We start from the raw sequence: 12,312 nt of genomic DNA on the forward strand, positions 1-12,312 counted from the left end.
TGGTGATGGTGGCGGTGGCGTGGTGACGGTGGCATGAACAGCCACATGCCCCCCAGGCTGGAGCAGAGGGAACCTCCATAGCCAACTCTGAGGTGATGTCACACCCAGGGCTCTTTAACCCAGAGCACTAGCCAATGTTGCTGAGCACAGTCACTTTCACCTGAGTGTCACCCTCTCCCCTCCCCAGCAAGGTCATGAGAAGCAACTTCCAATAGACAGAGCATAAGAGCTCAGACATGAGCAGGGGAAGAAGGTTTGAGTAGAGATGGACACTGGTGCTCACAGATCACACACAGGGAAGGTGGCCAATGACTTTCATCCCCATATCAACGTGAGGGGCTAGTTCTGCATTTCTTTATATCTCACATTCATCTAGTTATTTACAGAGTATCGGTCCCACTGAGGGCTCATTTGATCTCACAGATCTGGAAGACAGACAGAGTAGGTGTTACCATCCCCTTTACTAGACATGCAAATAAGGTCAGAGGACACACGGTTCTTCTCAGGGTCTCACAGTGGAGCAGGACGAAGCCATCACTAAACTCAGGTCACCTTACTGGTGGTCTGGCACAAGTACCTGGTGGTCTGGCACATGAACACACCCATTGAGTCCTTGAGTGCCCCTGTCTACTTCTGGGAGGTAGCCCCCAGGAGCCCTGGACATCATGGCAAAGGGTCCAGCAAGACTTCCTGCTCTTGCAAATCCACCTGGAAGCTGCCAGCTGCTGAATCCTGTGGTAAACCCTATGCCTTAGTGGCAACATCTTCACAATGCATAAAGCCTCAATAATTCAGACTCCACTAACTCAGAATGTGTGATTATCCTACCTCAACTGTGCTTAGATACACCTTTGAACCCCTAAAGCAAATGGGTGAGGGTGCAAATCCATACTGCTTGTCTAAACTATGCAAGTGGACAAAGTGGTTTTAAAGGCTTTTGTATGTACGCTGCCTGAGTTGCAAAATTACTGTAATTTCAAATCAGTTCCATCTATGCAATAAAACACACTTCTATTTTGAAATAACATGAGCATTGTGAGTGTTTTCTAATTTCAACTTCTGAGCAAAGGTGCTTTTCAACAATCTTAAAGAATTTCTGCTGTTACAATTCATAGAACTGGTTTTAAAATATTAATTTATCAATGTGTTACTTGACAAGTTACTTTGCTTCTCTGAGCCTCATCTTCTTCAACTATAAAACTGGGGTAAGAATTTTACCTCTCTGAGCTGTACAGAGAGTGTGAGGTGGTCTCTGCGGCTATGGGAGGTCGTCAGTAAGTGGCAATGCTCATTTGAAAGTTGGCTGCATTGTGAAGGGACAGCCCAGCTCCGAACACAGCCCCAGAGCTTGCACCTTCAGCTCATCCCAAGCTCATTCCTTACTGTCTCTCAAACTATCTCATGTGCGTGGACACACCTCTGTTGAGTAACAACCCAAAAATCACCTCCTTTAGGACATAAGAAAAAAACTGTCTTCTTCTAGGCAGCCCTCACAGTTTACTGACATTGTGTCATTTCTCTTCCCCCACTAAGCTGAGAGCTGCTTTCAAAGAGGAACCGCTGGTCTCTCCTGAGTTGCAGCAGGACTAGGGATGGGGGCCAGGACTCCTGGGAGTGCCCCTGGTCATGATGACTCCCTGGTCTTTTCCTACATAGGTGGGCATTCACGCTGATCATCATATCATCCTACACGGCCAACCTGGCAGCCTTCCTGACTGTGCAGCGCATGGATGTGCCCATTGAGTCAGTGGATGACCTAGCTGACCAGACCACCATTGAGTACGGCACAATTCACGGAGGATCCAGCATGACCTTCTTCCAAGTAAGCATATTTGGTTGCTCACCAACATCAGGAATTGGGCACAATAAAGTTGAGATATCTTTCCACTGGAGATAAAAACATCTCTCCTCATCCCATTATCTCTTTTGAACATCTAGTTTGGAGGCTCACATGAGGTTTATTTTTTTCCTGCTCCACAAAATACCCCTGGAATGAGGCCCCCAAAGCACTTTGGGTTAATGTCAGCCTGTCCCAAAGTGTTGTACATGGACAATTAGTGGTCATTGAGATGATTTTAGGTAGTATTTGGCAGAAATATTTTTTATTGCAATAGTTTCATTTATATTTTTTAATGAGTATTAGAAAAATACATGCAGTGGATCTAATCTATACTTTTATTTATATTACTGCATAGGATGAGGCTAATGTATACATTTAAATATTTTCTAAACTACTTAAATTTTATAGGTAGCACTTAGACAAAACAAGATTAGAAAAGTGACTAAAGTGTAAGGAAAGCTAGATTAAAATAGGCTGGTTTTATTGATCCCAGACTAGATGGGTTTCAGATAGGAACTCTAATGGCTTCTTTGAGGTACCCTGGCAAGGCCCAGGAGAAACCCTGCCATGGGGCTGTGCTAGCTGAGGGGTGGGATGACTGCACCCCAAGGCTGACAGAGATGGATCAGACAGAGGGATGTCACCACAGGCCTCAGGATCCCCAGGGAAGCAGATTTCCCTGGGAGTTAATAGGCGTCTAACCGGTCACATTCATTTTCACATGAAACAAGTTCAAGGCCTTCAGTTTTCTGTTTTCCATACAAGCCTCAGTGCCTGCTGACAAACACAGGATTTGGGTAGAGCCCAGAATGCTCTCAGTCTTGTTACTATTATTATCTGGCTGATCATTAGTTTAAGGTTGGTGAAAGAGCAGCCACTATTCCTGAAGGTGGTCTCTGTTGAAGTCCCAATGCTGCTGAAAGACAACAAAGAACACAGCCAGAGTCTCCTTTCATATCTACCAGAACCCAGGCTGCGCCAGGGCAATCTCTCCAGGGTAGATTAGGCTGCCAGTCACCAAACCACCAGGCAGAGGTCACAGTGCCTCCTGACCCTGCTCCTTCTGAGAGGCACCAGAGGCCCCACTCCCTCCTCCTGCCACTGTGAGTGGCCGTTGAGAGATGACAGGAAGGGGGAAAAGGTTGACTATAATGAGGGGGTTGAGTAGCTGAAGGGCCAGAATTTTAAGGTCCACTTTGATTCCTTCGCTTTTTAAACTAACATTTTCTTTTTCTTTTCCTAATCCTGTTTCCTTGCATTCTTTTCCCAGAATTCCCGCTATCAGACCTACCAACGCATGTGGAATTACATGTATTCCAAGCAGCCAAGTGTGTTTGTAAAGAGCACGGAAGAGGGGATCGCCAGGGTGTTGAATTCCAACTATGCTTTCCTTCTGGAGTCCACCATGAATGAGTACTATCGGCAGCGAAACTGCAACCTCACTCAGATTGGGGGCCTGCTGGACACCAAGGGCTATGGGATTGGCATGCCAGTCGGTATGCAGGAGAGGAGCCTCCTGGGGTAGCTTCATCCAGGCAGAGTCAGAGTAGCTAGAGCCACTGAACGCAGCACTGAATTCAGCAGCCCTGTTCCTAAGAAACAGTTTAACAGTGACTTTAGGTGGGCACTGTTGAGATTTTTAAGAAGAGCAAACTCACATGCTTCAACTAATCAGTGATCAGTTCTCAATCAATTATTGAAGGCTCATTGATTAGTTATTAATTAATTAATTAATTATTAAATGGCATGTTGATGCCTTGGGTGGATTCTTTAGCCTTTGTTTCCCCTCTCCTGCTTCCTGCCCTTTGACCATTTCTCCATGATTAACATCTCTACTAGCAGTGGGAAGAAGGGAAAGATGGTAAAACTCAAATGAGTTAATTTTGCTATTAGTGTCTCTGGTGAAAGTTTTACTGCAAAAGAAGACTGGCATAATTAGATAAGATGGCTTTCAAGTCATCTGTGTGTCTCTGATGCCCCAGCTCTGAGTCAGCACACCTGAGGTTGGGGTGAAGCTCTAGTACTCAGCTTGCTGACTGTGTGCCACCTGGTTTGTTATAAGTGGGTAGATGTTTGGCTTCCAGAAAGTGGTCCCAGCTATGCTTTCTAAAGGATACTTGTGCTTTGGGTATTCCTCTAGCTCTACCAGAAGGTGAGGGGAGCACTTTTAGCCGCTTGTTGTGATTTTGGAGGGGATCTGAAATGTTTCCCAGGTGATTTGGACATGCACCCTTCTCCACACACCACTGAGAGCCACGCTGTGTAGGGCTGACCTCATCCAAGGCTGTTCTTCCACAAGGCAGCAGGGGAAGAAGCAGGAATTGAGGTTATCGGACCATGTGGGGAAGTTGATATATAGTATGTGCATCTTTGCTGTCATCTTACACATCCCTTCTCTTGATCTCTACCTAACTCAGAACTCTACAAATTACAGGCTTCGCGTAGACCTGTGCAGTGTGAAGAGCACTAGAGTGAAGTCAGGCAGATCTGGGAATGCACCCTGGTTATTGGCTGTGGGACCTGGTTTAGGTTATTTAGCTTCTCTGAGTCTGTTATCTCATTTGTAAAATTAGGTTTCTAATACCTACCTGATAAGATTATTATGAGGGTTAAATCTAATAATCTAATCAGGTGCCTACCATAGTGTCTCACACTTAGCCTGTTTGGTGCCCTCCCCATCTTTTCCATAGTTCCCTATATTATTTGGTAACAGCAGATAACTTTTTAAAGAGTGATCAGAAACCACACCAGTGAACATAGGTAGCCATATGCTTCATTCTTGAACTCTGTAAATTCTGACACTAGCAGTTCTATAAATAGGAGGTCTCCCTCAGGGTGCTCACAAACTGCATGCCCTCTGTGTGCCAGCATACGTTATTGATGCCCATTAATATGACAGACTATAGGTCCCTTGGAGAAACTTACTGGCTGACATTTTGTTTCAAGATCCTGTAGTGAACCACAAAATGAACTTAAGGTGTACCTTGATAATACTCTAGCAATAAAACAAATTAAACTCAAATGTTAAATGCTTCAAAAATTTTCATGGAACAAACTGATAGAGAGTTGACATAAAGCAGACTGACTCTATAAATGTTCATCAATAACCAAGGAAACAGGAGGAGAAATGTATTTGTTCTGTATCTGACAGGCTGCTATTTCCACATGTGTTGTCTTATTTAATCTTCCCACTTTTGAGGTAGATGTGGCCCTTCCCTCTGGAGGATAGGACTGAGATTCAGAGCTGTTGGGCTACTTGTCCAAGGTCCCAGAACAAGTAGAGAAGCAAGTTAGACTTGAGCCTAGACCATGTTACCAGTGGGTCCTACCAGCTGGAAAGGAGGAGGGAGGGGCAGGCAGGAGGGTGCTGTGGGCTAGCCTAGGTTCTGAGATCAGGCTGATAGGACGGAATTTAGGTCCAGCTCAGGTTATGTCCAGGAAAGACAAACCTGTGTGTCATTCTTAAGCTGGAGGTAAGGGCATAACTACTGAATAAGCAATGTGGTTGGACCCAGGAAAACAAAGGGAAACAGAACAAGGAGTGCAGTGGAAAATTAGTCAGGTGTTTAGGAGCTAAGTAGGCAAACAGAGAGTTGGTGGAGTGTCCCCTCATGGGGCCCCGGTGTGCTGTGGAGGTTTGGTTGAAAATGCCTCGGAAACTATCTGAAATGCCTTGCTGGGCTGGATAGTTGTCTTCCAACTTGGAATGTTCTTTAGTCCATCCCTAACACCGTCCATTAGTTCAAGTGGCTATTCACCACAGACGTGAATTAAGTATACTATTCATGAGGGTCTGTTGCTATGCACCTAAATCAGTTGCAAAGACACATTGGGGGCTGCAGGCTTGGGGCTTGCATGCCCAAGCCCAGTCTTGCCTGTAGTGGGGAAGGTTCTATTTGTAAAGTCAGGGCTGTCAGAGCCCAGAGAGATCTGGGAGCTGACCTGGTTCCTTGCCTGTCAAAGCGCAGCCGTTGGCTCCGCGGCAGGGCGTCACCTTGGAGCTTATAGAAATGCAGACCCCCGGAGCCAGAGTCTGCGGTCCACACGATCCTCAGGTAACTCCTGTGTACACTGAAGTTTGAGAGCACTAATCTACTTGTTCCAACCTTTGCCTGAGTTCTTCACCAGAGCCTGTTTCCTGGGATATCTGTTCACATCAGGCCTTCACAGAGCTTGGGCAAGAACCCTGGGCAGCTTAGTTGATTTCCAGCCTCTTGGCAGTTTTTCCCTAATGATATCAGGCCTCAGCATGTGCTGGGGCATTGAGCACTCCACAATTTTATTTAAGTTTGTTTTTGTGATTACATCTAAATTTTAGAATCAAAGCTCCTTCACCAATATGGTCAAGAAAATTTTAAAAAGAGTCGTGCTGAACAGAAGCCATCTGAGTGAGGAGGGAGGGAGGAGCAATGTGAGCAGGTCTGGGGCACAGGGCAGGCAGGTGTGACGGTGTGGCATGCCTGGTAACTGGATTCTCTGCACAGATGTAGAAGAGGAGCTAAACAGTTGCCAGGTGTGGTGTAGAAAGAGTTAGAAATGCCTGAGAAATTAATTTAAATAAAGTAGAAAATAGACAACTGCCCACCTGAGAGGTTATGTCGCAGATTTCCCTCCTTGGCCTCCTGGAGGCAGAGGCGAAGCTTTGCAATCAGCTTCCCGCCTGTCAGTTGACCTGGACAAAGAAGGGTAGCACTTGGTGCGGAGGAAGGGGCCACACTGCCTAGGAAGCTGTCCCTCGACCCACACTGGGGTCTTGGCCAGGGGACCTGCCAGTCAGTGGGAAGAGAAGGAGGGTAGAAATTCCTGAGTGCCCAGCATGAAGCCAGAGTTCCTCTTTTCCACAAAGTACTCAGACTTAGCCCAGAGGGGAGCGCAGAGGGGAGGTAGCAGAGGAGAGAGCAGAGGGGAGGCCAGAGGGGATAGAGCAGAGGGGGGAGAGCAGAGGGAAGCCATGCTCCTGGGGTGGGGCATCCATCGCTTCATCCCCTCCCCCCCAAGGTTAAGCAGGCAGATTGGCCGGGGGTTTCCCTAGAAGTGGCAAAGTGCTCCACAGAAGGACACTTACGTCCTGTCTTGTGTTCTGGGCCCTCCTGTGCGCAGGTTCGGGGTTCCGGGATGAGTTCGACCTGGCCATCCTCCAGCTGCAGGAGAACAACCGCCTGGAAATCCTGAAGCGCAGGTGGTGGGAAGGGGGCAAGTGCCCCAAGGAGGAGGACCACAGAGCCAAAGGTAAGGGCGCTGACCTGGTGCACCCGCTCCCCACGGCGCCCAGGGCACTCTGACAACATGTCTTGGGAGGAACCTAGGGCTAAGCTGGGGCTGCCTGGGGTCAGTCCTTTCTCAGGGTCCTGGCACATCGTAGAGACTGCTTCCACCACACCTCCCGCATCCCCCACCTCTGACCCCTGGCACCAGGCTCCTGCCCTGGCTCCTGCCGTCACCTCAGGACTGCGACTGAAACAGGCTGTTCCCCTCCCATCCTTGCCCCTCACAGTGTTCTCCGCCAGCAGCCACAGTGATTCTTTTAAAGACACGAATAAGATGGCAGCATGAGTCTGCACAAACCTTCCCGTGGTTTCCCATGTCACTCAGAATTAAATTCAAGCTTCCTGTAACCGCAAGTCCCTACTGATCTGTTCTTCCCTCAACTGTCTGCTTTTCTTTCTGTTCCCCAAGCCTCCCAGTTGCTGCCACCTCAGTCTGCACTTGTTTCCTCCTTCTGGCCTCCCTCAGAGAGATCGTCCTCTGCACCTACACACACCTCTCCCCTTCACCTGAACCCCGCTTTATTTTTCTCTCCAGACTTCATCACTATCTGATACTATATTTTCCATTCACTCATTGTTTACTCCCACCTCCTCTGGCATAATGCCAGTGTTCCTGAGGGCGCTGGTCTTCACAGAGCTGTCCATAGGGTTTGGCACGTGGATATTTTATTTGAAGGAATGAACTAATATCAAATCAGGCTGAATAAAGAGCAGACACTGAACTAATGTGCAGCCGAGGGTCCCTGAGCACCCAGGATTTCTTTAGGGGACACATATACTGGTTTGCCCAGAAGAGTCCCAGATCACACCCGCTGTCAATCAGTTAATGCCTGTTAGTTACTTTTAGAACCACCCTCATACTCAGAATGTCCTAGTTTGCACAATAAATCATATAGCTCACCCTAGTAACCTATTGCAGCCTTGCCAAAATATGCAACAAATTTACCGACATGCTCCCTCCCTTGGGAGGGCACAGAGGAGTGAACTGAGTCACAGCACCATGTGCTTCCCCTTCCCTCAACATGATGAAACAGTGAATGAGTGCCTCTGGGTTTCTTGGCTTCTCTAGGTGGCTCTCTATCCTGAGAGGAGAGACCCCAGGAACATATACCTACATGGGCAAGCCCTTTGCAGTTTTGAGGAAATGCTGCCCCTTCCATCACAGGAACCTAGTGAGGCCACACCTTTCCTGCTGTCCACTCCCGAAGGTCAGGTGTGAAGCGAAGGTTAGGAATGAACAGGAACTCTGCTCATTCAGAGAAAAGAGAAGTGGGGGAGGTACAGAAACAAACGTCAGGGACCTTTGTGGATTGGATAGAATGAACCAGGTGTTGAAGGTGCCCAACCTGAATAGATGCGGGGGGACTACAGGCAACTGGCCCCTGAGGAAAGGCATGGAGGGGGAATTATGCAGTGGGCAGGGCTGTGAGCAGAGACTAGATGTTGCAGGTGGTGCCGAGAAAGATCCCCACAGAAAGAGGTGGGCTGCCTGCAGGGTTTACACCAGGGAAAGTGTGGGCAGCCCTTCCCAGTAAAAAGACACATGACTGAAAGCAATCTACACCTGACCGGGCCTGGAATAGTCAAAATAAAATGAGAGTATTATTAGGGTTAATATGTGTTAATGTTCTGTGATATCAGTGATAACATGGGAGTGGTGGGAAAGAAGGCCATTTTAACTATTGATCTGAAGCCTTCTAAAATAGAAGTGGAGATGTAGGCCTGGGACCAGAGTGAAAGACCTGACGGATTAGCGAAGCAGGAAAAATGTCCCAGTACACCCCTCCCTGGAAGCCATTGGTCCCTCTCTCTACCCACGTCCCGACCTGTGCCTGTGGATGGGGCACTCAGCATAGGACCTTGCACTTCTTGGTCTCCCATGCATGGATGATGGTACCTTAGACAGGGACCCAGTCCTATTGGCTTCTGTGTCCCTAGCCTCCCCCACAGAGCCTTGCACACGGCAGGTATTCAATAAATGTTTGTGGGTTGTGTGATTATACCAACCGATAGCTAGCAAAAGCAACCAATTACTGAGTTCTCCTGGGCCACACTAGAGGGCTTAATGAAACTGTGCTTGCAAGTACTTTTCTCAGCCTTTATACCCAGAGTTTTCTACACAGTCCAGTTGTTCCTGCCTCTGAATAAATGAACATATGAAGATGAAGGAGGCCAGAGGAGACAGGCCATGGCCTCTGAGCCTCCAAGCCTCTGAGTGGTGCAGGGAATGCCACTGGCCCCTGCTGGTAGCCACCAGGCTGCAGCTCCAGATGGCTTTCAGGGCTTGCTTCTCTCCTCCTTCCCACTGGTTGTGGATTTCCCCAGCTTTCCTTTCTGTTATAAATCTGATCCCATTTCATCACTTGGAGCTGGTTTTCCTTGAGTCACTCCTGAGTTAATCCCACTGTCCAGTGTTTCCCCTTTCATCCCTGACCCCTAAACCTAGCCACAGGCCCTTCCCTTTTGTGCACTCGTTTACTTATTTATATTTGTTTATATATGATTTCAATCCTACAGAGAAACAGCAGTGGGCAGTAAAATTGGCAGACACATGGGTATCTGGGTACCTTAGAGTTTTCACTCAGGGACCTTGATTTAGATCCTCTCTCTCCCCTTTAGATGTCCCCCAAAGTCCAATGGACTTTTTTTATTTTTGTATCCCTAACCCCCACAAATGAAGCTCTTCAGACGTTTGCCTTCCTGTATACCTGTTTGTTCTGTTCACAGCCACTAGGACAGTTCTCTTCCCTGAGACAGCTTTGATAAGATTCGAGATGGTGGGCAGTGGGTGAAATGGACTCCACTCCATAGATGGTCTTGTTAGAGACACTACGAAAGGCCACTGAGTCTCCGTTTCCCTCCGTGGGAAACAGAAATAATAATAATTCCACCTTCAGGGCTGTTATAGAGATTGAAGGAGTTAAACCATGTTAAACAGCACAAAGGAAGTGAGTACACATTTTATTCTAAATTCTTCGCATTGAGGAGCACTAAAGAGAATGGGGGTCTAAATAGTGTCCACAGCACAGTGTGCCTGCCCTCTGCATGCTCCTTACAGCTAGACAGCGCTTCTAAAATCAACACGTAGGACATTTATTTTGTGTCTGTTGATATTCAAGGTCAGGGACTGTCTTTCATAGACTATGAGAAGCTCAAGGTCAGGGACTGTCTCTTCCTTATTTTTGTATCCCAGTGACCAGCATGTTACCTGTCATCAGTATTTGATGAAAGATAAACAACGAATGAATGAATGAATGAATGAATGAATGAATGAATGAATGAGCAAACCTCAAGGACCTTCCTCCAGCCTGGTACCATTTCCACCCTCATCCTATGTCTGTTTCCTCCCCAACAGGAGCACCAACACCCGGTGTTGGCTTGAAAATGTACACATAGTCCCCACTGTACCCACAAACACTGCAACGACTGCCCATCAGGCACCGTGCTAAAAAGGAGATACGGCCCTACTCTCAAGGGGGTTAGGACCTAGGGAGAGGCACAGATAGTCTTTAGCATGGTCGCACTGTGGGAAGTGTTATGAACCCAGTGGAAGAAGTGATTAATTCTGAGTGAAGGTCAGGGGATGCTCTGCAGAGATATTTGGCCTGGACCTCGAAGCACTCATTAGGAGTCACCATTTCAGGAATGCTGGGGGCACAGTTTTTGCACTCAGAAATTGCTTTGAGGGAATTGAAAACTGATAAAGGCATTTGGACTTCAAACCAGTATGTCCCGGACTTTCCCACAGAGAAAATTAATAGCAGAGGAAACTGAGTGTACATACACTCTTGGGATGTGGGGACATGGTCCCAAGCGTCTCTCCTACCATGCTTGGAATTTCCTTAAAGTGCTCTGTTTTGTCCTACAAGCACATGTGAATTTTGTATCTGACAACATAATGCAGGCATGTTTATTTAATGTAAATTGACATTCCAGGAAGATGCCCCAATGACATCCCAGAGCTTTGCTTGTGCCTTGGCACATTAGTATCACACCAAACTGGTTTGAGGGTATCGGCTGCAGGCCTCACAGGTCTGGGTGAGGTGTGGCATGATGAATGCAGGCCTATGGGGTAGAATTCTGAACTCTTAGTGGCATTCATGGTCCCCGGAAACAGTCATTGCCTCAGGAAGAACACAGTCAAATTGGCTTTCAGTTCCAAAAGAAACCCTTACAATTCATAGCAGAAAAATGTTCTTAGGAGCCATGGTGTTTGGCTTGCTACAAAATATTTTGGAATACAAAAGACTAACACCTGAAGGAAGCTTGGCAGGAAGGTGACACTAGAAGTTAGAGAGTGAAAAAGAATAGCAGAGCCAGGCCGCCTCAGCTGCAAAGGATTCCCTGTTCAGGACAGGGAACTTCTGAGCAGCAGAGGACATGTTTGAATGTGGCAGGTCCCCAAGAAGGAGCCTTGTGTCCTGCTGGGAGGTGGAGAGTGGCAGATAAAACTCCTAGATTAGCTGGGGATTCCAAGAGATAAACAGATTTTTGCTGGAGTTTGGCAAGCCCCAGAAATATATGTCATGCCTCAGTGCATCGAGGACATGAGAGATGGCACACGGGGACCCAGGCAGGGAGGGCCGAGTGGCAGGTCTGCGCTTTCCTGGACCCCTGACGAGAATATTGGAAATCTAAGTGGAATCCAGCATAGGGTCAGGTGCTGAACACCACTCCCAGCCATTACACATCATCTCCTTTCCAGTCTTAGACCTAAAAAACATCCTTGGTGAAGGGGGAACAGAGAAAACACTGCATTTAACTGAATTTAAAACTGAAACGCATGGGAAGTTTGTGCATTTTTGGCAATCAAGTGGAAATGGGAATTTGCAGTAGAAATTAGGCACATTTATAGAAAAATTGTTCTTGTTTTTGTAGAGTGGTTGGTTTAGAAAGACTGACCTGACAACAGAGTTCAGGGTGGTTGGGAAAGGGGGACGCAGGTCAGGCCCCAGGGAGGATGGGGGGCAGGAGGCTTCTCTCTTCTCCTCGCCCGGAGACCAGGGGTTCCCTGGCATGGAGAAAGGACTGAGTAGATGGAAAGGGTTTGGAATAAGCCATGGAAGTCACCCTGCTCAGGTCCCCGTGCTTTGGAAGATGCCTGCACTCTATCCATCAGCCTCTAGGAACTTGCCCTCTGGACTTGTTCTTTGAAACAAGAGGGTGGGCAGCACTGATGAGTGGTGCTGTCCAAGGGGAGCTGGG

General features: G+C 47.6%; 1 protein-coding gene across 3 annotated transcripts in view; it reads left to right on the top strand.

Annotated features, from left to right (window-relative positions):
* GRIK4 (glutamate ionotropic receptor kainate type subunit 4) overlaps nt 1-10,363 on the top strand; it is a 415,903-nt gene extending 405,540 nt beyond the window's left edge. Inside the window, exons 17-20 of one of the 3 annotated variants that reach the window (XM_081122925.1) lie at nt 1,657-1,822; nt 3,111-3,336; nt 6,941-7,069; nt 10,301-10,363. In XM_081122925.1, the coding sequence (XP_080979051.1) occupies nt 1,657-1,822; nt 3,111-3,336; nt 6,941-7,069; nt 10,301-10,332 (553 nt within the window). In that variant the 3' untranslated portion in view covers nt 10,333-10,363. Of the gene's footprint in view, nt 1-1,656; nt 1,823-3,110; nt 4,860-6,940; nt 7,070-10,300 lie in introns of those variants that run through there. The other 2 variants (XM_081122927.1, XM_081122926.1) reach the window with 2 other exon arrangements.
* The last annotated feature ends 1,949 nt before the right edge of the window (nt 10,364-12,312 follow it).

This window comes from Miniopterus schreibersii, assembly GCF_964146895.1.
Source record: "Miniopterus schreibersii genome assembly, chromosome: 20".
NCBI lineage: Eukaryota > Metazoa > Chordata > Mammalia > Chiroptera > Miniopteridae > Miniopterus > Miniopterus schreibersii.